General features: G+C 41.9%; 1 protein-coding gene across 1 annotated transcript in view; it reads left to right on the top strand.

Annotated features, from left to right (window-relative positions):
- NUP93 (nucleoporin 93) overlaps positions 1 to 26,066 on the top strand; it is a 119,745-nt gene that overhangs the window by 87,145 nt on the left and 6,534 nt on the right. Inside the window, exons 6-21 of the mRNA XM_077831099.1 lie at positions 571 to 645; positions 3,178 to 3,267; positions 5,983 to 6,122; positions 9,009 to 9,141; positions 11,576 to 11,733; positions 14,795 to 14,960; positions 15,856 to 15,949; positions 17,043 to 17,234; positions 17,511 to 17,637; positions 17,749 to 17,821; positions 18,202 to 18,246; positions 20,097 to 20,213; positions 20,897 to 21,015; positions 23,301 to 23,418; positions 23,818 to 23,901; positions 25,725 to 25,853. Coding sequence (XP_077687225.1) covers positions 571 to 645; positions 3,178 to 3,267; positions 5,983 to 6,122; positions 9,009 to 9,141; positions 11,576 to 11,733; positions 14,795 to 14,960; positions 15,856 to 15,949; positions 17,043 to 17,234; positions 17,511 to 17,637; positions 17,749 to 17,821; positions 18,202 to 18,246; positions 20,097 to 20,213; positions 20,897 to 21,015; positions 23,301 to 23,418; positions 23,818 to 23,901; positions 25,725 to 25,853 — 1,860 coding nt within the window. The remainder of the gene's footprint in view (positions 1 to 570; positions 646 to 3,177; positions 3,268 to 5,982; positions 6,123 to 9,008; positions 9,142 to 11,575; positions 11,734 to 14,794; positions 14,961 to 15,855; positions 15,950 to 17,042; positions 17,235 to 17,510; positions 17,638 to 17,748; positions 17,822 to 18,201; positions 18,247 to 20,096; positions 20,214 to 20,896; positions 21,016 to 23,300; positions 23,419 to 23,817; positions 23,902 to 25,724; positions 25,854 to 26,066) is intronic.

Raw genomic sequence — 26,066 nt, 5'->3', positions numbered from 1 at the left:
TGAGCATAAGCTTTCGTGAGCTACAGCTCACTCCATCAGATGGGGAGCATAAGCTTTTGTGAGCTAAAGCTCACTTCATCGGATGCATCCAATGAAGTGAGCTGTAGCTCACGAAAGCTTATGCTCAAATAAATTTCTTAGTCTCTAAGGTGCCACAAGTCCTCCTGGTCTTTCTTCTGAGGGTGTTTCTTCCTAATCCGAAAAAGCGAAAAGTGAATGATTGATTTGTGTGCTGAGTCAGGAAGGCTTCTGCCCTTTTATACATTTAGCATTAAGTGTAGATGGTACTAAGCTTACAATAGAGTAGTTCAGTGATGGTGAGTGTGGATTTCTACATGTGAAGAGTTCAGCAATAGGTTGCTGTGTTTTGCCTCTTGAGCATGTCTGGCCACAAGCAGTTTTGCATTCCCTATCTTGTGAATAGGTAAGAGGGGGAAACAAAGAGGGTGGAGTGGTTTGATCTGTTTGATGTGGTGCACCACAAAGAGGCTGAACTAAAAATGCATGCGAAAGAGCTGCTATATATGAACAACAGACTCCTTAATCCCTGCCGTGTTTCTTGTTCAACAGCCCAGTTGCATCAGTGAGTTGGGTCCTCCAGGTCGCAGCTCTTTGGATAGCATGGAAATGGCCTATGCCCGACAAGTGAGTATGCTGAAAGGGGATAACAAATCATTGCCAATGCGCCTTAGCCACGACAGACATGGGAGAACCCCCGAGTGAGTGAAAAGAGGTACATCAGGACAGGGATGACCGCACCTGGCTGGGATGAAAATGCAGTCAAGAAAAGACAAGAAACTTAGCCTGGCTTTTTCTCAGAAATGTGCTCTCTATCTACTGCACAATTTGCATCTAAAGGTGATGCTGATGCCATGTGTAATTACCGAGATCACTCATGGTTATATAGTAAATGGAAACTTTTTTATCCTTTGTTATGTGAGACTTTTCAAACTCATGTTAAAATGTAAAAGTATTCAAACCAATACACTACATTCTCGCAGTTTTTCAGATTTCAGAGGCACCCTTGGTGATTGGGGAGGTGGCAGTGGGGAAAGAGACTCAAATATTCATTATGGCAGTTGTCAAGTTATATCCAGTTTTAACTGGGTCACTTATGAGGAACTGCAGAACACCAGGGCTGAATTAGATGGCTGCATTGGAACTGATCTGAAAAATTTCAGGAGAAGATATTAAATCTATTCATAACCATAAGCAATTATGTTTTTGGTTTCTTTGGTTTTGGCTTTTTGGTTTTTTTATTCAAAGACTAAGGTTCTGATTACCAGTAATATTGGAAGCAAAATAAAAGACAGGGACTTGATTTTCAGAATTGCACGTGCAAAACTGCACCCAGTTCCTTGCACTGAATTACCAGGATTACATGCGTAAATCAGGTATTTGTGCAGACAGATGGCTAGTTACACATCTGTTTTGCCATTTCTATATGCAGTCATGGTAACTGTGTACAAAATTAGTTACGCATTGATAAACGTGTTTTTTAAAATTGGGGCTGAAATACCTTTATTCACTTAGCATCAGTTCTGATTCTGTTCTATTTGTTGTTAATCCATAATTAATTCGTTGGCTCCCATCTGCACTGTAGAACTACTGTGCTAAAGCCCCCATACAATAGGGTTCAAACCATGGTTTTAGATTACAGGAAGATCATTCCTCATTTTTGTGGAATAGATTTAGTTTACTGTAATAGCTCATGAATATAGGAATACTTCTAAATTCAGTAAATAAGACACTATCAGATCCCCTACTGCAAAAATGGAGAGTCTGAGTTTCAAAGGTCCTAGCACCTTCAGCTGCTATGGATTTCAGTGGAAGTTTAGGGTGCTCAGCACCTCTAAAAATCAGGTTATTGTCTCAGCATGGTATCAGTACCTATTTAATAAAACTACAGTGAAGCTCTTTTTAATACGGGATAAAATAATTGTTCCATGCAGCAGCCCAGAACCATTCACAGGAGCCCAGTGAAGTTTAGTTTCAACGACTGCCTGGTAATGGAATAGTTCAGAGGCCAAGCCCACTGCTGTAGTGGTAGAGGAACGCATTACCATCATTGGGGACAGTTTGGATCCTGAGTACAGTTTGTTGCATCTATGCTAGGAATGCTGAGGAGATAATAGTATATCCAGCTGCTAGAGAGTAGGGGGGAGCCTTTTATCAGCCTCCAACTCTCCCTTCCAGGTAAATGCCTGGAAGGTTTTCAGAGGTAGCTCTAATTATCCATTTTACCTGGAAGGGAAGGTTTCTGGGCTGGGAATGAAGGAAAATGTAGAAAAGAAGTAGCTAAAATAAGATCAAGATTTTTAAAAATGGGCATTATGCTCCTAAATCATTATTCAGGCACCTAAACAAGCAAGTGGGCTGAAGTCACCTCTGAAAATGGATGTGCCCAAATGAGGATTTAGGAGCAATTTTTGAAAATCTTCACCTAGCTTCTAATACACAAATAACTGAACTGTAATGAACAATTGATCTGTTCAATGCATATATTTCTCTCTCTGCAAATTACAGTCCTCAAGTCTTAAAAATTCCAAGAAGAGAGGGCAATGTTAGAGCAGCTTGCTCAATGTTTGGTGGAATTCACTCTGCAGGGCAGATAATCTCTTGCAGGACTGGAGGAATTTTAAGGCTCTGGGATGGATCTGAAAGGAATACTTTTTCTCTTGCAACACAGCTTCATTTAACAAGTTTCTGCTGTACAGGTTGCTCTGGGTTGGGGTTTATAAACACTGCTACCACTAAGGGACTTAATAGGGTTTCCAGAATTCTTTTCCTGTCTCTTCGACAGAAATGGGAGTGGTGTACAGTGAACCGTCACTCTGACAGTCATATATCTGCCAGCAATTTTCCCTCCTATGTTGCAATTAGTCTAACAGAGCAACCAGTGCAAAGCTCTGCCATGCAGAACAACTGAGTAACTGTATTGTTCCTGACATTCAAGCAGCTCTGGGGCTGTGGTAGTTTTGTGGGGGGTGCTTTTCATGTTGCTGCCCATCCCTCCCCTTGTGTCCTGGGTAGAAGGCAGCTGATGTGGGAAGAAAACTGGCTGGATACCTTGAAGGCCATCCAGTCTTGAAGCCTGTTTCAAATTCTGCTGCTGTAACAGGGTGGAGGAAAGAACCATATGCATTGTGAAAATTGCTTACTTTTGATATGTTTCAGATTTATATTTATAATGAGAAGATAGTGAACGGACATGTGCAGCCTAACCTGGTAGACTTTTGTGTTGCTGTTGCTGAACAGGATGATAAGGTAATGCCAATCAGTTAACATAGGAAGATGTCCTTAATCTGTTTTCAGCTGTGATTAGCAGCCTGCTGACATTTACAAAAATGTACTGATATCACAAGACAAAATTGCATTGCTTTACAGAAGATAACAAGCCAGGAATGCAGTCTTCTTCAGTACAGCAGGGCCCGTGTGGTAAACTCTGGGACTGAAATTCTATTTACAGCGAGGTAGAAAAAAATGCCCTGTTGTTTCATTGCTTTGTGATCCCTAGAAACAAGTACTTCACTTTAAATGGATCCTGTTGTGTCTTGCTTTAAAAGCAGGCCCCCCGATATCCACATGTGCCATTGTGTACATGTGCTTTCAAAGAGTTCCTGAATGAAGGGGCTCATCTTCAGATCTGGATTGTGGAGAATGTAGGTTGGTGTCCAATAATAATACTGGTTCCTGTTTAAACCCAAGCACCAACTAAATAGCCTTGCAGAGGCTTTAAGCCAACATTAAATCTGCTTTTCCTATTTCACTCCCTCAGCGGGATTGCTGTGATAGCAGACTCGTCGAAATATACTGTGCTGTGAACTTTAATTCGTCAAGTCTCAGCTTTGTTCCGGATTGTGCCACCTATCTGGGAAATCCCTTCACCTTCTTGCTGGCCCGTGGCAGTCGCTAAAGGTGCTATTGCAAAATAACACTGCTTTTGGACTTGCTGCTGTTTTTTGCTTTTCTTCTTTTTTCCTCCACAATATTTCATATTACAGTAACACCCCACAGTTCCCATAAGCACCAGGGATGCGTTGTGCTAGGCACGCTCCAAATGCACAGCTGGACATAGTCGCTGAGCCAGAGATCTTCGTTTTATGATTTAGTATTTCTAACCTTTTCCTGAATATTGCAGCTCTTTTGTATTCTTTTTCTGGACTTATCGATTATTTTATTTTCATGTAAGTTATCCTTTTTTTAAAAAAAATCCTTGCAGAAATTACCAGTTGGATAAACATCTTGCAGGTGATAAAAGAGCCTGATTCTGCTCTCAGTTACATTGGTGTAAGTCAGGAATGACTCCAATGCAGTGGAAAAGCCATGTAGATGAGATCAGAGTCTCGCTCAGAGAGCTTTCAGATGAAAGAATAGCAGGGAGGGGCTTTTATCAAGAAGAGTAAAAAAAAAAAGGTATAAAGCTGTTTTTACTGTTGTTATCCATACATCAGTGTCCTTCACACAACTGTTTTCGATGAGGTGGGTATAATCTTAAAGCAGAAGGGTTGTAAGGAGAGAGATTGAATGCGTATGTGACTCATGCTTGGGGGAAGAAAGGAAGTTCTAGATGTGTACAAGTGATAGTGACTACTTATAATACTCCCCGGTTTTCCTCCAAAACAAACGCACAGACTATGGAGAGCTGTGGGAAGAGAACAGGGAAGTGACTCATATTGGAAAGTAAAGCCAGTGCAGAGGTTGCCAAACCAGGTGTCCAAAATTTCTTGGCCATCTAACAAACCTAAATGACTTTGAATGTACACCTGTACTTGAGATCTTAACAGACTCTGAGGGCTTTGAGCAATTCTGTATTCATTTTAACAGAGACAACTCAGAGTTTCAATGCTTGTCACATAGAAGCATCGTGGGTGAAATTCCGACCTCATTGGAGTCGATGGCAGAACTCCCATTGATTTCAGTGTGGTCAGGATTTCATCTCATGTGTCTTACTATTTTAGTAGAGGAGGACTGGTCCTGTGTGTAGTGATAACTTAATCTGCATGAAGATGTAGGCCGAGGCCCCAGGGTCTCCACATTTTTTGTAATGCGGACCACATCTGAACAGACAGAGAGAGAGTCTTGTGGATACATCCCCTCCTGTTTGTGATTCCATAACTTCCCAGGGCAACTACAGCAATTGTTTATCCAGAAACTACAGCTAGGAAAGTATTTGTTTGAAGCAGGGGTGGCCAACCTGTGGGTCCGGAGCCACATGGGGCTCGTCAGAAGTTAATCTGCGGCTCCTTGTCTAGGCGCCGACTCCGGGGCTGGAGCTACAGGTGCCAACTTTCCAATATGCTGGGGGGGTGCTCACTGCTCAACCCCTGGCTCTGCCCCAGGCCCAACCCCACTCCACCCCTTCCCCTTCGTCTGCCACGCCCTTGCTCCTCCTCCTCCCCCCAGCCTTCTGCACACCACAAAACAACTGATCGTGGCAGGCGGGTGGTGCAGGGATGGAGGGTTAGGCGCTGATCGACGGTGCTGCTGGCTGATGGGGCGGGAGAGCTGAAAGGGGGCTGCTGACGTGTTATTGTGGCTCTTTGGCAATGCACACTGGTAAATTCTGGCTCCTTCTCAGGCTCTGGTTGGCCACTCTGGTTTAGAGTGATATAATGACTTGAAGCAAGGAAGCAGACCCATCACCAAGCCCCCAACCAGCTGTCTGAAAGGCATAGTCAGTCATCTGTGGACCACAGTCAGACAAAATCTTTGCAGGCAAATGCTCCTTCAAAGGAGGGTGATGCAGAGAAGGTTGGGAACATCGTTATCAGCCTAACTCTGGCGTGCGTCCTGTCACCTGGACTCATTCTGTCAGGCAGACAGAGATGGCTTACTCTGATGTGTGTTTCTAATGTCTTCGTCATTAGTCTTGACTAGCTGTAACTTATCCTTTTTTATGTAAAAAGATCAGACTGCTCAGACTGGGTAAATCCCTAATGGCTGTAATAACCACTGTTGTTTGAACGGATTCATTTCTAGAATATCTCTGATGTGTGGGCCATGGTTAAACTAATGACAGAGGTATTGCTGGTTCCTGCAAGCGATGCGTTGAAAGTCCGGACCAACATGGAGGTGCGAATGGAGTTTGTAAGGCAGGCTCTGCGGTACCTAGAACAAAGGTAAGGCAAACATAATGGAGAAAAGCATCCTTAATTACATACAGCAACAACTTTCCTGTGGCTCCAGTGGTATTCTCTAAATAGATACATGCACACACTGAAGATTAGTGAATAAATCAGAAGAACCTAATTCCCCATCAGAGAGCAGCCACTGGGGTAGAGAACTATTCCAGTTTTGAAAAAATTCTTGAGTCCATTGGGAGACTGTTTTGAAGACACAACCACTCTTTATTGTTCCTTCCCTGACACTCTTTGTGTACTTGCCGAGGTGGCAAACAGGTGCTGGACATAATACAACTAATTGAAATAGATAAATTATCCCTGCCTACAAAAAAAAATAGTCTCCCTCTTCCTCATTCCCATTGGGATGCTAATGACATGGAGATACTAGAAACTAGGGCTGGGTGAAAGTGGTGAGTGTGCTTTGCTGAAAAGTTGTGTAAATACAGTCCTCCTTCCTTTTCATGCAGTGACCCTGAATATTTTGCTTTTTTTGGTGAAACTGCAGGAGACTGCAGTTGGAACGTATGACAAGGGCGGAGGGGGTGGAATGCTTTCATAACTCCGTGCCTGTCAGACTGCAAAAGGAGCTAAATGTGGCCTGTTTTTTGTTGTGTGTTCGCAATAGAAGTCCTGCAAAATTTAAGTTTGTCATGAACAAACCCACTAATGCGTTTGTTCCTAATGATTATGAAGCCTGTTGTTTTCCCCCCTGCCTCTCCAAGTTACTATATGAAAACACCGATAAATCAATAGCCAACGTTCTGTCAGTTTGCTTGTAGGGAAGAGAGCCATAGAGAGTACGATGGAATTTAGGCCAGACACAGATCATCAGTCCCAGCAAATATCAGCAAGAGCTGGGGCACAAACTGTCAGAGCTTGAACAAGGTGTGTGCACGGCTACGTGCACAGAACAACTGCAGCAGCAGGTAGGGTGCCCACAAAGTTAGGATTCAATGCAAGATTCCACTGACTGTGTGTTGAGCATTACAAAATCTGAACTGTTCATTGCATGAGTAGTCACAGAGCTGACTATGAGAGTGTCCTTCGTTCCAACAGCTGCCATCATGACATTAGCTGGAAAGTATGATCGTAGAGAGCAAACAATAGATATAACCTTCTCCAGGTTTGTGTAGGGGTTGCTAAGGCACTGGGGCCTGATACAGTACATTGGGATGAGGTGTTTTCCCCTCCCATCATAGCCTCCTTCTGACCACGAACAGTTGGTTGCCATGCCTCATCAGTACGCTGTCGCTCATTATCACTCATGGGCTTCATGGCAGCATGCCCATCTGTTTCCAGATGAATTGACCCATCAGAAGAATCCTCTGCTGCAAATTCTTCAGCATTAGCAATGCACAACAGGCCAATTCGGGTCTTAACCCAATTTGCTGAGTATCCAGCTTGGTAAATGATCACAACCACATTTTTTTTCTTGCACGGTTTTTGAAATGAGGCCTTTCAGGCTTACTATTTTTAAAGCCCAACTAACATGCTTCGCAGCATTAATTTTTATTTGCCATGAATTGGCCTACTGGCAAAGCAGACCCTTATGAGAGTGAACTTTCCCTACTGGAGTCGTCACGCCCTACCACCCCTTCAGGTATGCCTTGGGTAAATTGAAGTCACTCACAGCTGGCCTTGTGTCAGGTCATTTACAGCAGACATCTGTGGTCTTAAACCCTGAGGAACACATACTTAACTCAACCAGAACTCTAGAGTTCTGATACTGTACTAAATTTAGCATAGCTTTTCACACATGCAGTTCAGTCTCACATATTAATCTTCTAGCCTAGTTTTCTGTAGCGTGCACTCTAGGTAGAAGGCTGTTGAATTTCATTAGTTCATTACTGGCTGAAGGAAAAAGCAGGAGCTCATTTGTCCCAGCCATCCATATAGTGTTGCTACAGTTTTTTTAATTCATATTCCGGCCCGTTCCCTGTTGTTTCAGTACATGGAGAGTTTTTTATTAGCTTGCCTCGGTGAATTACTTTCACTTGTAGATAGTGTTCTCAAATCCACTTTCTGTATGTAGAGATTTTGCATCTAAATTCTCTTTTTCCCCTGTGGTTCCCTTACGGTAAGCCAGTGTCTCTGAAGTTTATCATTAAGGCCCTACTTAATTCGCGGTATTGTACAAATTGCAGATCTCGCAATATTAAGTTTCCATCGCAGTTTTTATTTTAATTAGCTTGCTTTGCACAGTCCACAATTTTGCATACATTTTCGGGTTTGCAACACACTTTTCCCCGCAGGAGTCCACTAGAACCCCATTTGTCTGAGCTGACAATGGCGGGGCTCTGGCTGTCAGTTCCACGCATTAGTGGATGTAATATAGTTGCAGCAAAATATTTGGTTATCAAAAAAAAAACCCCATAACATAATACTTGAGTGTTTATATTGTTCCAGCAAATGTTTCTTAAACAAATAGGTTTTCTCTGGCTTTTCCAAAATACCGCAATTAATAAAGGTCCATTATTACTTTTCCACAATTTTTTCACATCTTGTCTGCAACTCACAATTATTTGACAAGCGTCCCGCAATTCAAGTAGAGTCTTATTGATCGTTTCTCCATCACAGACATGGCGAGAGCATGCATGTGGCATTTTAAATGTCATTTTGTCCTTGTTAGCATCGTTAGATGGAAATGTTTTTTGCTAGCATGAGAGTTGAGCTGTAGTGCACTGTGAACGTACAATTTCTCAAATGATTTCCATGTACAAACACCTACATGAAGGAACATAACTCCATGGATCATGTTGCCCCCACGATAGTGTTTGCACTTCATAGTAATTCACTCAAGGATAGATGGTTCTTTTGAACAGGAAAAGTCATGGGCTTTTTGCAGGGCTTGTATTTTACTTTTATTAAAATGCTTTCTTACAGTTACAAGGATTATACTTTGGTGACAGTATTTGGCAACTTGCACCAGGCTCAATTGGGTGGAGTACCTGGGACCTACCAACTAGTCTGCAGTTTCCTTAATATCAAACTCCCAGCACCTGTCCCCGGTCTCCAGGTATGTGCAGTACTGTTACTGATACAGCCAATGTACTATTGCACACTTCTTCACACTAGTGTAGGCAAGAGGCCAATGTAACCCCCTGATCATTTTATTTTATTTAGATTGCATTAGGCAGTGCTCTCTTTCCTTCCCCCCACCCTTGAATAACCGTAAAGGTTCATTGGTAAAATGGAGTATAGTAGATGGAAATCACTTGACTGTTTAGAAACAGTTACAAAATGGTGATTTTCTATATTTAAGCCTTAGAATTATGCATGTTAGAATTTTCTCTTAAAAGAGCATTGAGATATATTCAGCTGTTTAAAAACGACAGCTGTATGATTTTTCTATCTTAAAGGGCTAAATTTAAACATCTAAAAAGCAGCTTTCTTTTTCTGCTGCAGATTGCAGGTGCAAGTAATTTTGGGCACGACTTTGCACCCATAATGCTGTGCTGGCACCAGTTGCTGCCATTGAGATGTCTAACTACTGAAGCACAGGCAGAAATCAAGTGTTCGGCAGTCGAATCCAAACCAGCTCCGCCCGCCCATCCCCGTCAGTGCAAAGTTGTGCCAACCATTACGTGAACCACAAAATTGTAGGTGCAAATAGGGAGGATGAAAGATTTGCGAATAGAGACAATTAGAAACAAAATAGTTGAAATTCAGCTCCTCCTTTGCTGACTTGCTGAGACCCACATTTAATGGGTTTTTTCCCTTGGTAACAGCATCAGGAATACTTTATGGCCTAATCCAGACAAAGCCCTTTGTAACAACTTCCATTGACTTAATTGGGCTTTGGATAAGCCCCTGAATGGAGAGCAGAAAATGTAATTCCCTCTTCTGTTATCAGTGCTAGAGAATAGCCTCAATTTTTGCAACTGGAACTTGCTTTTTTGCAGCTGACAAGTTTCTGAGATCACCTTTTAAATAAAATCTGAATAACTGACAATAATTGGAAAGGTTTCAAAGTAGCAGCCATGTTAATCTGTATCTGCAAAAAGAAAAGGAGTGCTTGTTAGTCTCTAAGGTGCCAAAAGTACTCCTTTTTTAATAATTGGAAAGGGGAATCTCTTTACAGAATTACCTCCTATTGAAGTAATAGTCCGTGAACCCTTTCTTCTACTTATGGCTTCCATACGTTAAAGCTTTGTATCTGTTTGAAGTTGGAATTCATTTTAGCGTTTTTGTTTTGTCCCTGCCCGTAGCTGGGTGTATCTTCTCCCCAGCCATGTCCCCTTCTGAGCAAGGAGAATGAACCTCAGTGCTCCAAATAATCCAGTAGAAGTAAAAGAATATGGCTAGTGGGTGATTCGTAGGAGCTCAGATAGAGACTCACGATGGCTGCTAGCAGCATGAAATTATTTATAGGTATATGGATGAACAAATAGCTTGGCACTTCACTTATTATAGTCAATAAAAATATTTATTCTTTCCATCACCAAGCCCTTCAGCGCTTTTGTGCCTGTTCTCTTAACCGAATCACAGGGGCTCAAGGATGTGGTGATCTTAACTGCGGAGTATTTCTGTAGAAAGGTACAAAAAAAGCAATTCAATAGAGCATTTGAACCTGCTGTTCTGTACCTACTGGCTCGCTACTGTGCAGTGGGAAGATTCTGAATGGCTCTCTTTCCTGTGAGAGAGAGACGGTGGGTGAGGTAATGTCTTTTGTTGGACCAGCTTCTGTTGGTGAGAGAGACAAGCTTGGTCCAATAAAAGATACGGCCTCACCCGCCTTGTCTTTCTAATACCCTGGGGCTGACACGGCTCTAATAATTCTGTTTCCTGCTGGAAGATAGATGAGGCCTGGCCAGTTCCAGGCCTAGAAGTGCCAAAATAAATAGTGAGCAAAGAGAGTAGATCTGTATCCAGAACACTGTTACTGATTCTAATCCACTCCTGTTCCCTTCCTGTTGATTCCCTCTGTCACCGTGATGTCATGCAGCTAGAAGGCATAAAGAGTCCCTTCCTTCACAGCCCTGGAGAGTGCACACAGGAATGTGCTAACAGCGGACTGCCCAATCGTCCTCTTATGCTCGTCCCATTGGGACTAAGCATGTCACTACTTTATGCGAGTGGGTGCCACAGACCTGGCTGGTTTATGCTTTTTCCCAGCAAAGTGATGAGGTCAGCTCGTATAGATGCTACTAGTATGATTGGAGAGTTCTCATCCAGAGGGGAAAATGCGGGGGAAAGGGAACTAAAAGCAGGATGTTCTTTCATATCCACAGACACGCACAGCTTCCCCAGAACTTAAATCAAGTGGGCCTGATCCTGCATTTTTGTTACACAAATGGAATTCTGCCTGAAGTCAATGGAGAACTGAGTATGAGGGAGAACTTGAGTATTTTGCTGAAACAAAATGAACTAGGTGGTTGGCGCGTATAAAGAAAAATAAATCAAAGTATTGTGCAAGCTGTTCGATTTTAAAAGTCTTCCTTTGTTTCCAGGATGGGGAGGTGGAAGGCCATCCTGTTTGGGCATTGATTTACTATTGCATGCGCTGTGGAGATTTAATCGCCGCTTTGCATGTGGTGAATCGGGCGCAGCATCAGCTGGGCGAGTTTAAAACCTGGTTCCAGGAGTATATGCACAGTAAAGATAAAAGGTATTGTGACCTGGGAAAAATCTATGTGCCGTGAAAAATCACTGTGGAATAGGGTTAATGCTTTGAGAGGAAAATGAAACCCTGAGGTCTCTTCTTGTGAAAATGGCTGGCTAATATGTGCATTGCCTATTTAATTTACACATAAGTTTTCACATTTTTAATTCATGGCTTTGAAGTCTAGAAACCTCCACCGAGAGAGAGAGAGAGAGAGATTAGAAAACATGCAGGAATTTACACTTCAAAACTAATTTACTAGTGTTAGCTTCAATTTTTTAATGTATGATCCATTTTCTAGATCAGGGTAGAATATTGGACTTGATAGATCAAAGATCTGATCTGCTATCTTAAACCCTATATTTTACTCTTTGCTGTGACTGTTTTCACATGACTAGCCATGCAACAAAGGAAACTGGTATTTTTTTACAGGATGAACTGGGCCTTGTAAAGGGATTCAAGTCTCAGCTCTGACTATGCCTGTTCTCCCTCTCATATACCCCCTCCCTCATCACTTCACAGAGTGCAGGTGACTTAGAGCTAGTCCTGCTGGAATTTGTGAGAACTAATCTGTTCTCTGTGAGCCCAGAAGAGCTGGTAAGAGTGACCCTGTGTTGGGCTGCTGTCCAGGACCTGGGGAATTGAGAGCATTGGGAAACCAGGCAGAGGTCAGCATCACCGCTGGGACTTGAGCCCCTTAGGGTCTGTCTACACTGCAACTAGACACCCACAGGTGGGCCGTGCCAGCCGCCTTGGGCTTGCAGGGCTGGGGCTGCGGGGCTGTTTCATTGCAGTGTAGACTTCCGGGGTTGGGCTGGAGTCTGAGCTCTAGGACCCTCCCACCTTGCAGGGTTCCAGCCAGAGTCCAAACATCTACACCACAATTTTATAGCCCCATGAGCCCAAGTCAGCTGGCCCGGGTCAGCTGTGGGTCTCTTATTGCAGTGTAGACATAGCCTCTGCATCTCACTCCCCCTTGTGACAGAATTATTAAGACAAATTAAGACCCCAGTCCTGCAAATGCATTGAGCCCAATGGGACTAGTTGTGTGTGTAAAATTACTCAAGTGCATACGTTCTTGCAGGATCAAGGTCTAAAAGAATAAATATGAAAAATGCTACAACTGCCATTAGTCAAGTTTTCTATTTGTTTCTTGCCTAATGTAGATTGATTCATAGACGAACCTGAGTCTCATAAAATCTGAAACAGTGCACGTTATAGCATTACTGTTCCAGAAACCTTGGTGACGACTCTATCATTGTTTCTATTACAAACATTTTAATATTATATGTTATGTTTGATTTTTTCTGACTTTATTACAGCTATAAAAATGTGCTCTGGCTACAGACTTGACAAACGAGAGCGCATTTCATTTTCATTGCTTTGACTCTGTTAGGTTTTTCTCCAAGGAAAACACATCCTAGAACGCATTGTGGTAATATTTAATGATAAAGATGAAACAGTGCCCCCATAAAGGGCTCGATACAACAAATTCTTACTTGCTTGAGTAATGTTTACTCATCCAAGTATTCCCATTGACCTGTGTGACTGATGATTACTTAAGTGAGAAAGGTGATGTAGCCTCAGGCCCAAATAGTTGATACCCATGTAATGCAATATAAACACATTCTTAAAACTGCTCCTTCTAATTTTCCATGTTGGTGTTTTTTCAAAAGTCTTTCCATTCATTTAATGTGTGTGTTTGTATGTATATGTGTGTGTTAGCTAATTTAAAGGGGAGAAAAATGCTTTTTACATGTTATGTAAGTGACATTAGTATTACTAGGGCTGCAGGTTTCTGTTCATAGAATATCAGGGTTGGAAGGGACCTCAGGAGGTCATCTAGTCCAGCCCCCTGCTCAAAGCAGGACCAATCCCCAATTTTTGCCTCAGATCCCTAAATGGCCCCCTCAAGGATTGAACTCACAACCCTTGCCATGGTGGTGAAAGTCAGATACTATGACTTCTCTGTTGCCGTAACTTCTGCATGGGAATGCTCTGTGTGGGTCATCCCACTGGCCCCGCCCTCACGCCGCAGAGTCGGCTTCTGTGTCCTGTTGTCTCCCCACTCTGGGTGTTGCAAGCTGCTGTATGGGGTCACAGCACCACTCAGGTTTGGCTCTGCCACCCCTCTGTCGTGACTGCTGGGAGCGGTAGAAGGCACCTGGGCAAAATCTGAGTGAGTGGCATTGCGGCCTGGTGCACTCCCTCAAATTTGACCTGGCCGCCCCTCCATCATGACGGAAGGGTGGTCGGGGCAAACCTGAGCGGCGCTGCAACCCTGTGCGCCAGGTCACAGCACCCGGAACGGGAAGCCAGGCACAGCCCAAAGGTGACTGTGAGGGAGGGCTAACTCTCCAGTGCCCCCCTCCCCTCCTTGGGCCATTACCAGGCCAGGATTAGGGTTGCAGAGTCCGCATGGAGGGTGCTGCTACGGTTGGTCAGTGTCCCTGCGGTGTGGCAAGGAGGCAGCAGTGGCAGAAGAGGGTGACGCTGGATTGCGAGGATTTTGAAGAGGTATAATTGAATTTTGTTTGTCAGGGCATTTTTTTTATCAAAACTCACAGAGCAGTCACTAAACTTTTACTAAATTTACCGTGACCACTCCGTGATTTTTCACCATGACAAATCTGCAGCTCTAATGCTTATTTATTTGCAATCATAAGTGGTAAGCGCAAGGATTGCCTTGCAATGTGTGGTTTCAGAGTAGCAGCCGTGTTAGTCTGTATTCGCAAAAAGAAAAGGAGGACTTGTGGCACCTTAGAGACTAACCAATTTATTTGAGCATAAGCTTTTGTGAGCTACAGCTCACTTCATCCAATGAAGTGAGCTGTAGCTCACGAAAGCTTATGCTCAAATAAATTGGTTAGTCTCTAAGATGCCACAAGTCCTCCTTTTCTTCTTGCAATGTGTGTTTCCCAAACAGATATTTACTTGCGTTTCACTTGTCCCTGTGAATCTGTACCCTGCATGTGTTTATCTGTTTCAAAGTGTTCTAACAGGGAGAAGGTTGGAATTTGTAGGTGTTCCAAGACATCTTGTATAATCATTTGGTATTATTTTTTAGATTGTCCCCTACCACTGAAAACAAGCTTCGCCTCCATTACAGACGAGCCCTGAGGAACAATACAGACCCTTACAAAAGAGCTGTTTATTGTATCATAGGCCGGTGTGACATCGCTGATAACCAGAGTGAAGTTGCTGACAAAACAGAAGATTATCTTTGGCTAAAGGTAAGTGTGATTTCAATACTAGGATTCAATAGGCCACATCCTCTCAGCATTGGTCCATTGACTTCAGCAATCTTCACTGAGGTTCATTAGATGAGGATCTGACCTCGTGTACTTATAGCTATTGGAAGGTGAGGAAGGATGGCTCTTCCTCCAGCATTACACACAGTTATTCTGCCTCCCAGTACATTCCAATCTTAAGTCTTTCTGCTGCATTAAAATGACATGGTTTACGGCAGTTGTGGTGGCAAAATGGTGACAGAAACCTGTCCCAACTCCAGTCTGTCATTTCCCATGCCACCAGAGCTGACATTAGTGTGAAGGCAGCTTACTTATCCTCTGCAGAAAGAGAGTGGCTCTCCTCACTCAACAGCAATTCCCTTCAGCTGATTAAGGAGCATAACTAACTTGTTGCAAAGAGAGTCCTTTACAGTTCATCCTTCCTGGATGGATCTTGGCTGAAATGTTGGCCTGGGAGTTGAGAGAAGAAGAAAATGTGAATAACTCTCTGCAGTGTTGGGGGTTCCACAGAGGGAATATGGGTAAATATTGGTCGTTAGGGTATTTTCTCCTCCTACATGGAAGCCAAGGAATTAGAATAGCGAGTTTGCCTTGTAAATGCAAAATGTTGTCATTATTATTGGTGGCTTGTGCCCCATGGATTTAATTTGATTGCATGCACAACTGTGAAGAAATCATTAGGTGTGTCGAAATAGAATTCTGTTATTCTTCTTTCTCGTCTCTTCGTGCTCCAGCAGTTGATTTAATGTAGGTCCAGTGTCTGACTGCAAGTGGCTGCTAGTCCATTGGCCAGCTCCTGGAAGAGCACTTTTCAGTTGCCTCCATCATGCAGGAGACAGTTACTTAAAGGTCTGTGTTTCCCCTTTTTTGTGTTTAGCTGAACCAGGTGTGTTTTGAGGATGATGGTACCAGCTCCCCCCAGGACAGGTTAACGTTATCGCAGTTCCAGAAACAACTACTTGAAGACTATGGTAAGGGAGCTTTTGTGGGACTGACTCTTTGGCTGGGGTTCAACCTCTCTGCTTAAAGTACTTTCTACTTCTTATGTAAACTCTAAAATCCACTTAGACCCTTCAGCTCCCCAGTTGCTTACTTCTGAGTCTCTGAGAGCCCTCAAATACAGCGAGTCCCTGAGAGGACTGCCAGATTTCATAAGAACTGCTGAATGGGTCATATGCCTTGTCATCAGTCCAGGTAAGTAACACCCATACGCTGTCCAGAGCAGGAGTCCCATGTGTTGTGTCCGTTCCAAATTGTAGATCGTTTTCTCTCTTCCCGGGTCTGCTAAACTCTTCTAGTAGAGCTGCCAGTTGTTGGAATCAAGGGAAGAAAATGGAGTCTCTCTCGGTCGCAGGAATGTCTTTCTTTCCAACATTTGTCTGAACACTTGAACCCCTGAGTTACTGCCTGTAGATGACCCTACCAAGTCACTCACTGAAGACTCAAACGAGTGAATATGGCAGGAGCTTGGCCGTATAAATCGTGGTCATTTCCACTTCGGAAGGTTTGGGGAGTGGGCGAGCGGTGAGGTGAGAGTGTCCAGTTCCTCCCCCGGATGCCTGTATTCAAAAATCATCTGGTCAATCTGACTGCTGAAAAAATACCGGGCTTGATTCTCCACTGCCCTGTACTTTTATCGTTTATACGCTCGTACAGTGAGTGCAGAGAGAGTGTAAACAGGTACCAGTGCTGCGAGTGGGTGGAGAATTCTGATTTGGTGGTGGTTTGCACTTGCTTTGCACAGGGGTAAATGTGGACACAAGGTTCAGGACAGTGGAGAATCTGTCTGAATTGAGGCATCTTTGTCAGGAGGGAGAAGAGGGACTCCTTTCATGATGAGTAACTGTGTTCCCTTCTGCTGCTGCAACCTTTCATGATGTACATGCAATAGGGCAATTATAGATAAGCCAGAGATGTGTGATTAGATATTCTGTTTTGTCTTGTGTGTTTATTTCCACGTGGAGTGAGTAAGCGATGGTGATGTACGGTGACAGAAAGCACCTACTGTCACAGATCGCAGCTGCAAAATCATCTTCACTTACACGGGTATGTTTCTTTCCTCAGGCGAATCGCATTTTGCAGTGAATCAGCAGCCTCTTCTCTACTTCCAAGTATTGTTCTTGACAGCACAGTTTGAAGCTGCAATTGCTTTTCTCTTCCGGATGGAGCGCTTGCGTTGTCATGCTGTTCACATTGCTTTGGTCCTCTTTGAGTTAAAGCTGCTCCTGAAGTCTTCTGGGCAGAGCGCACAGCTGTGTAAGTCCTGCATGCTTCCCACTACCATTCAGCCCTGGCCTTTAACCCTGGAGAGACTGCAGGTGGACATATCCATCCTAACCCATCATTTGAACCAACAGTGAAACATGCCAGCGTTCCCTAAGGGTTAACCATGTGGGTCTGTTTAGATATTCACAGAGTGAGTGAGTGTCTTGGATGAAACACTGCTTTGATCTTTTGGTTAATGTAGGATGGTGCCAAAATGTCTGATGCTAAGAAATCTTGTTTTGGTCCATGTTATTTCCAATGTCACAGTAAGTCATGAAGCTGGCGACCCTCCCGGCATGAGGCGCCTTAATTTCGTTCGCCTTTTGATGCTCTACACCCGTAAATTTGAGTCAACGGACCCAAGGGAAGCTCTGCAGTATTTTTACTTTCTCAGGTAGGAGCCTGGGTCTAAAATTCAGTGGCACAGTTATATTATGTTAGCAATAACCATAGACTGTCTGTGAAACACACATTTTGTTTCTTTTGTTTTGTTTGTATTTTGCAGGAACGAGAAGGATAGCCAAGGAGAGAACATGTTCTTGCGTTGTGTTAGTGAGCTAGTAATCGAAAGTAGAGAGGTATGTTTGGGTAACCGTTTTCTTCACTTAAAGTGCAATTCACCCCTTTATAGAAGGCCAATTCAAGGCCTTGTGCACTACTTAAGCCAAATTGGCCTGAGACATTTAATTTCTCTCCTGGTCTGTTTCTCTCCCATTGCATGGATCAAGAGAGACCTGATCTATTTCTCAGAAAGGCCGTATGACCATATGTCTGGTGTTAGTTTAATACAGCACCAGAGGTGTTTGCATTTTTATGTATTTATTTTAAATAAAAATCTTGGCTTCACTGAGTGCTGTTTGTGGTATACTCAGGACTGCAACTTTAGGCTGCTACCAAGTGTGTTGCAGTAGGTGTGCAGTTAATTTCCTTTCTTTCCTATTTTTTTGTGTGTCTGTAGTTTGATATGATTCTGGGGAGGCTGGAGAATGATGGCAGTAGGAAGGTGAGTTGAGAGCATTTCGTGTCTGTGTCTGATACGGTACGGTACGGTACGCTACGGTACGGTACGCTACGGTACGGTACGGTACGATACGATACGAGATACGTATCTCATTCTCTGGGCGTGGATGGGTGGATGTGCATGCACACAAGATGATTTCCCAGTTATTCTCGAGTCAATTTCTGGCTTTCCTGCATTTTTTCACAGCGAAGGTAATACCATGGTTACATGCAGACTATTGCTGCAAGCACAAAGTCATTGTGAGCTGCGTAATTGTGAAGGGGCGATGGTTGGCAAGGAGGAAGGCAAATTACAAGGGGTCTAGAATGAAAAGAGGATATAATTAAAGTATATATCTAAAGAGACAAAAGGCATAGTGTGAAATCCTGGCTCTATTGAATTCGGTGGCAAAATTCTCAACTGACTTCAGTGAGGCCAGGATTTCATCCGTTCTGTAATCAACAGCCAAGATTTTGGCGTTGGATTTAGGTTTCGGGTTAAAGAAGGCTTATATAATAAACCAGTAGCTGAACCCATAAATAGCCTGTGAAAAATTTTTTTCTTCTGTTGTTAATGTGGAATATATATATACTCATTCGCTTTAAAGGAGAAATGTGTTGCAACCCCTTACAAATCCTTATGATTAAAGAAATGAGGGCTAATATACCAAAGGCATGGCACAAGTAAGTGATCCTGTCTCTCCATACAAATGAAGATGAATATCTGATCAAAGAATCAGGCGTCTTAACTGAGTGATGAATCTTGCTGCTGCTGCAAAAAACAAAAAACCCCCAAACAACTAAAATGTGTGCACACACCTAGGGTAGGAGAAAACTTGAGCTTCGTTTTTTAAACTGTATACGGTTCTGGAAAATGAATAAAACGTTTCTGTTCAATGAAGCCCCATTTTTCTTTGTGCTCCTTAGTTTGGAGCATAAACCTAATTCCCTAACATGTTCAGATCTCAATAATCTTGCCTGATGTTTTACACTTACAAGTGTCAAAAAGTACTTTTGATTTCTGACAGAATTTTTCTTTGGACATTTCTCCCCTGTCGGCTTTTATCCCTTTTTAGGCTAAAAGCATCAAGCATAGGTTGCCCTATTTTCTTTTATGCAATGATCTTTCCCTGTGTTTTTCCTTTTTATATTTCTGTGTGTGGTATATTTGGAGAGAGAGGTTTCAGGTTATCTTTAATGATTATTCCTGTTTTCTTGCTTTTATTTGATTCCTTTCAAATGTAACTGTTTGTTTGTTTGTTTTATGAAGACGGTGAGACCAGAATTCAGAACCATTTTTAAAGTAGTGAATCTTTCCAGGAAGTTATGTGATCCCATTTTTATACTTCTCCTATGTCCTTCTCAGAAACCTCTGGACATTTTTTTTCTCTCCCTTTTATTTTGTACTTTTTCTTTGTGCTAATAACTCTTGTCTTTCGTTTGTCAGCGTAACATTTTTGCAACCTGTCAAACCATATATACAACCTTTCCGAAGCCTCTGAAGTGTTATATGCCCAAGTCTTTTGTGTTTCACTGTTCTCCCTGGTGATGTCTTCAGCAAATTAAAATAATTTAGAATTTGACCTATTATGTGGGTCATTTTGAATAAATTAGAAACAGCTGATATCTCAGTGCTCACTCCCCAGTTGGAGAACTCTTCTCTTACAAGAGCTCTTTCTATTTTTAATGTGGCCTTCTTATTTGTTCCCATAGAAATGTACAGTCCATTCTGACCACAATCTGACATGTATACTGTTCATTGCCTTGACAGAATATTCCAGGAATTTAAAAACTGTCTGTCTGATTTCAAATGCTTTTTCCCCCTCTTCCTCCCCTTTTGTCTTGTCTCATCAGCCAGGAGTGATAGACAAGTTTACTAGTGACACAAAACCTATTATTAACAAAGTTGCTTCAGCGGCAGAAAATAAAGGATTATTTGAAGAAGCTGCAAAACTTTACGACCTTGCAAAGGTAAATGTGTTCTCATAGCTGCCATCCATATCTACCTATTTCATCTTATTTTAAAACACATCAACATTGATTTGAAGGTTATTTTAATCTCAGAACCTGAACTGTCTTGACAATATTAAGCCCAAATCTTGCTCATCTCATTCTATAACTCTTTCATTGGCTTTACTGAGGTGACTCGAAAGTAAAGCAAAGGGGACTTGGATCTTAGCATCCAACCCATACTGGGATTTAGCTATATGGTCCTTAAGCAGTCTAGGTTCCTGATCGATGTACAATCCACTTTTCGAATAATTGTTTCCATGAGCAAGATTGTTCTAGCCAGCAAAGCAATTTACCCAGTGTGTGTTCTTCATATTTAATTGAAATAGCATTTGGAAACAAGACTAAAACAATAGGGCCTTTACTGCAGTAGGTACACTTACTTTGCTGTTGAAATCTATCTGAAGTCAAAGAGAATGGTGCGGTGGCCAGCTGTTTAATAGGGAATGGAATGCCACGTGCTTTTCCAATTTTCTGGTATAACAGATGGCTATCTAACCGGTAATAATGGAGTGCCCAATCTCTGCTCTCAATGGGGAGACACTCAGCACCCACAGAATCAGGACTTTTTACATTTTCTTCACAAGGTGCGAGAGCCAGGTTCTGTAACATTGCTTTCTCTTTCACGTCTTTTTATTTAACAGAATCCAGATAAGGTATTAGAACTGATTAATAAATTACTCAGTCCTGTGGTTCCACAGATCAGCACTCCCCAGTCTAACAAAGAGAGGCTGAAGAATATGGCACATTCCATTGCAGCGAGGTAAGACTGGGAGTTGGATATCTGAGACTGCAAAGTGACTAGAGTGTACCTGACCATTCCAGTTCAGGTTTCTACACCTCTGACAGTCAATACACTGGGGATTTTCTTAACCTTGCTCATGCTGGCTTGAGCAGTATCCTTATTGATGATTTCAATGGAGAAGGGGCAGAACTTGCCCTGCCCTGCTTTTAATTACTGTATATTACATAAATAGAAAATGTAATCTTGTGTTCCTGGTCAGATGAATGTGACAGAAGCAAGATATATTTATCCTTGGTCAAATTAGAAAAGGAGACTTGCAATATCACTAGAAAGAAGGAGGGTGGTGGGGAGAGAGAGATGATCTAGACAGCAATAAGTATAATTCGTTGTACATTTTAGAAAGAGAATTTTTAATGAAATTTCCCTAGGCAAATTAGTGAGTAGTGGTTGTTAGTTAGTAGTAGTGCAACCCACTAACTTAAAGTTTGAATTAAGAATAAGCTTTAATAACTGGGGCTGTTTTGAGAGAATTGGAGACCAGATAGAAGTGTTGGAGGTTAGCATCCTGAAAACTTGGTTTTCCAAGAACCAGGTTTGTTTCATTGCTGTTTTAAGAAGATAGCATTGAATTAAAAAGGCAACAGATTTAAACTCAAAATGGATAAGGCTGTTTTACAGAAGATGAAGTGAACCAGTCCTGCCACAAAATGTTATTGAGATAAAGCACATTATAGGAATCCAAAAAGGAAGATGTTTATATGAACAGTAAGATTGTCATTTGCGGTTACAGTACACTAACTGGGATAAACATTTATAAGGGTCTTCAGCCTTCCTGCGCCACCAACTTTCTGGGGTTAGGAGTAAACTGCTCTCATTGGCATGTTGTTGCAAATAGTCCCATTTTTACATCTTCCTTTGAAACATCTGATGGGGCTGTTGTCAGAGACAGGATGCTATACATCATGCTTCTGATGAAGTATGGGAATTCCTGAGTTTCAATAAAGGAAAATCCCGGTGCTTTTAGAAAACTTCTTAATTCTTACCATAGTACCTTCTGCTGTGCAAAAAATAAATAAAATAAACTAAGCAAATCTCCAAGCATTTCTGTCTTTTAAAATGGTGTGTTGAGTTTTAGCCTATCTTTGACTTTCTTTACTGAAAAGTGATATTTTCAGGTCACTGTTTCAATCTATCCTATCTCCTGATAGTGAGGGTTAAAACAAGAGTGAAAATTAGTACTATATTGACTTAATATGATATTCAGCAGCCATCAAGAAGAATGAAGCCGATGGTTAGAATTTATGATATAACAGAATCTACAGTAGCACTTTAATAGCTTGTTTCAGTCTCCATGAGGGGGACTTCTAAACATGACTGTTCTATAGTACTGCTTTACAGCCACACCATCAATGGCTAGGTCAGCCACTTCTGCTTTTTCTCCCCACCTTGTGCTTCCTAATGTTCAGGACACTTGACTAGGCCATGGGTTTCTTTTTCCCATTTAATTATTGTATAGGGCTTTTCTTCAGCTTATGTATTGTGGACAATGTTTTAGTGACACAAGCAGCACTTGAGCCAGTAATCACCTTCTTGCACCATTTCGCAGAAACAGAGGACATGCCATCTACACAGTAGACCAAATGTCCATCTAGTTTGGTATTCTGTCCCCAGCAGTGGCTAATACAAGATGCATCAGAGGACAGATGGTTAAAAGTCTGTATAATGCACTTGACCAACTGCACTGTACTACTGGAGTGGGGAAGAGAGCCAGACCCTGTTGGCAATCTGTTCAGACTATAAAGAATGAGGATTGGTTGCTTTTGTATTTCTGTTCTAAGTAGTATAGCTAGAAATAATATTCCTAAGTGTCTAACCCTTTTTTAAGTCCTACTAAGGTATTTGCCTGAATATCCCAAGGCAGCAAGTTTCACAGGTAACTATGCTGTATAAGCAGTATTTTAGAGATGCTTAGACAACACCTGCCCATCAGATAAATAGGATTCCAGTTTCCATAACCAGTTGTCACTTGCATATGGAAACATTAGCAATGTAAATGTAAATAAACATTTTATTTGTGAGTAAGAATTAGGAGTGGGAGGAATAATTAAAGTGAGCCAAAGAGAAAGCCGCCAGAAACTCTGTTACGGTTAAGAGAAATGAAAGCTGCCTTTTTGTTGTTAGATGCCTCTGTCTTTTTGCTTCAAGCCTGATCTTCCAAGGAATTGCAAGTTAGGGACTCATGTCTATAAGTGGATGCTGTTTTGCACAGTAAAATTATAAACACTTTTTTTTTTTCCTTTCAGATATAAAGCTCAAGGGACAAGTACAAAGAAATCCATTGACTCCACATTCTACCTTCTGTTAGACTTGATCACCTTTTTTGATGAATATCATGCCGGCCACCTTGACAGGGCCTTTGATGTAAGTTCCATTTGAAGTACAAGACTTACCGATGCCCTTGCAAACTCAAAGCATTTCATGTAACACGACTTAAAACAATAAAAAGGTGTCATGGGATCTTACACTGAATGAGTTAAAAGGTGCAGTGATGATACAGGAATTTAAAAAGTGTATTTCTTTCCTGTAATCTGATCAGGAAGATTTTTTTCTTGAGACAGTTTGTAGCCCCTGACCAAAATGTTCATGCTACGTCAATGAATGGGTAAGCGGTAAAATGCTGTCAAATAGCATTATCGGGTACAATTCAGTTACGTAATGGGGTTCTTTGCAAACAGGTTTGTAATTTTGAATGTTACTTAGCATATGGTAGAGAGAAATTACGTTTAAAATCTACTCTTATTCCTGCTCTCCTTTTTGCAGATTATTGAACATCTAAAGCTCGTGCCCCTGAGCCAAGACTGTGTGGAAGAGAGGGTGGCTGCCTTCAGAAATTTCAGCGATGAAGTAAGCAACACCTTGCGCCCTCAACCTTTTGCTACTTATGCTATTTATGTGGAAGAGCCCTGTAGTTTTGCCGTTTTATAGTTTGTAACTGGAAATATTATTGATCAGGCCCAGATTAATTCCATATTCTAGTATTTGATCGCAAAGTTTTCCATTACACCACTTGGGCTCCTTTGTGCAGCATTAAGATCAGGCACTAGAAATCTCAGAACTTCGTATCCATTTTGTGGAACAGGATCTGTCTGGAATCTTCCACACCGTGTTTTATGAGTTCTAGAAAATTTATTTGAAAAGTTTCAACGTTTGTATTGAATTGGGCCCTCGATGCTTTCAACAGCCACTCAGCGTGTGAGGGAATGTGGGTTTCTTTCCTTCCAAACTAAAGGAAATTATTACTGGTTTGCAGGCTGCAGCAATTACCCTGGGAGATTGTCCATTGAAATTGACATGCCGGGGCAAAGCCTCCCAAGCACTTACTTTTGAACATTCTATCAAATGTTAGATGTAATCTTAAAATATATTAAAGAGAATTTTTAATAGCATAATTGTTTTTGGCTGCTACGTGAATTTGTAGATGAAAGGCTTGTGAATGAATGAATGACATTTCCCGTCAAGCCTTAGAATTTATTGATTCCTTCCTGACTCATACATGTGGTAGACTGTTGCCCTAAAGTCACTTCCCTGTAATCAAACTGCTTTAGATTCTAACAGGTGCAAATCCAGCTGAAGAGTTTAATATTGTGGGTCTTGACTCTTTTTGCTTGTAAATTCACCCATCTTCAAAGCACTAGCTGAGGTGGTAAAAGAAGGATTTTCCTACCATTTATTCTATCATGATGGTTAGTGGTAGGATGAAGCATCCTGAGCAGCCTTTACTGTGCTTTCTATCATCTTAGCACAAAAACTAGTATCCAAATGACCACCATGCCCATAGCTAATGCCACAGAATTTTAGGGAAAAAAAACCCCTCACTGCTGCAGCATAAGTGATGGTAGCAGTAGGGGGAATTTTCTAACATTCCATAGCATGGCCCATCTGTAAAGCATCCTCTCTGCCTACCAGTTTCTAACGAAGAACCACAGCCTTTTGACATAAGGGTTAGATCAGAATTTAAAAGAGAAGAGTGTCTGGAGCCATTTGAAAGCAATCTCTTCAGTGTAATACCCGGTTTCGAATACTGAATAGTGGTTGTCTTTGTTGGCCTTTCAAGTCCCCCAGTTCAGTTGATCTCATAACATTTTTAAGAAAATGTCTTGCTTGGTATTGTCAGCTTGGAAATGAACACAGGAGTAGGAAACTGACCGAATGAGTGACAGCCTAATGCTCAGGGACTGTGCCCATGCTGATGTGACAGCATTGCTGTCATCTCTTGACTCTGTTTGGAACAATGAATCATACAGTACTAAGAATGGAAAAGGTACTCTTTTCAGTTTCACTCTTCATGTCCTAGATCGGTAGATCAAGTCTGTAGTGTCTTCATGGAAACCTTGGAAATCTATCCTGTTTAGCAGCAGTTCAGCTGATGTCATCAACTTTTTTCTTCCCTCCGGTTTTATTTCTTTGGATATTTGCCATAAATCAGCGTATTTTGTTTCTTCAGAGTTCATATTCTCCTGTTGCTCATTCCCCACCTGAAGTCACAATCCTCTATTCGTTATAACCCAGTCATCTTCAAATCAAGTTAATTATGAGGTGGCATTTCTCAACACATCCTTCTGTATAAACAACAGATAGTGCTCGGCTTTCTGACCTCTTGTACTAACAGCAATGACTCCATATTGACCTGCTCTTCTTTCCCTTGTGTTCTTTTTTTCTTTGCATAGATCAGACACAATTTATCTGAGGTCCTTCTTGCGACCATGAATATTTTGTTCACGCAATACAAGAGGATGAAAGGCACAAGCCCTGCCACTCCTGCAAGACCCCAGCGTGTAATGGAGGATAGAGATTCGGTAAGGTTATAGTCCTTATCGTCGGTCAGTGATGTTTTCTGAATGCTTTCTTCTTTTGTTTCAAGATTTTGGGTCTCAAATGTATGTAACAATGAACCTCAGATGGTCACTATCTTAGACTGACTTGTTCTTCACTTACAAGACAGCTTGCTTAGGGTATGTCTACATTCCAGTTAACCCAGGCTCTTAGCTGGGCTTTAGCCTGTGATCTAC

The sequence above is a fragment of the Eretmochelys imbricata genome, chromosome 12 (genome assembly GCF_965152235.1).
Source record: "Eretmochelys imbricata isolate rEreImb1 chromosome 12, rEreImb1.hap1, whole genome shotgun sequence".
Lineage (NCBI taxonomy): Eukaryota > Metazoa > Chordata > Testudines > Cheloniidae > Eretmochelys > Eretmochelys imbricata.
Note: the sequence above shows the minus strand (reverse complement) of the source record. Positions and strands in the feature narration are given on the sequence as shown.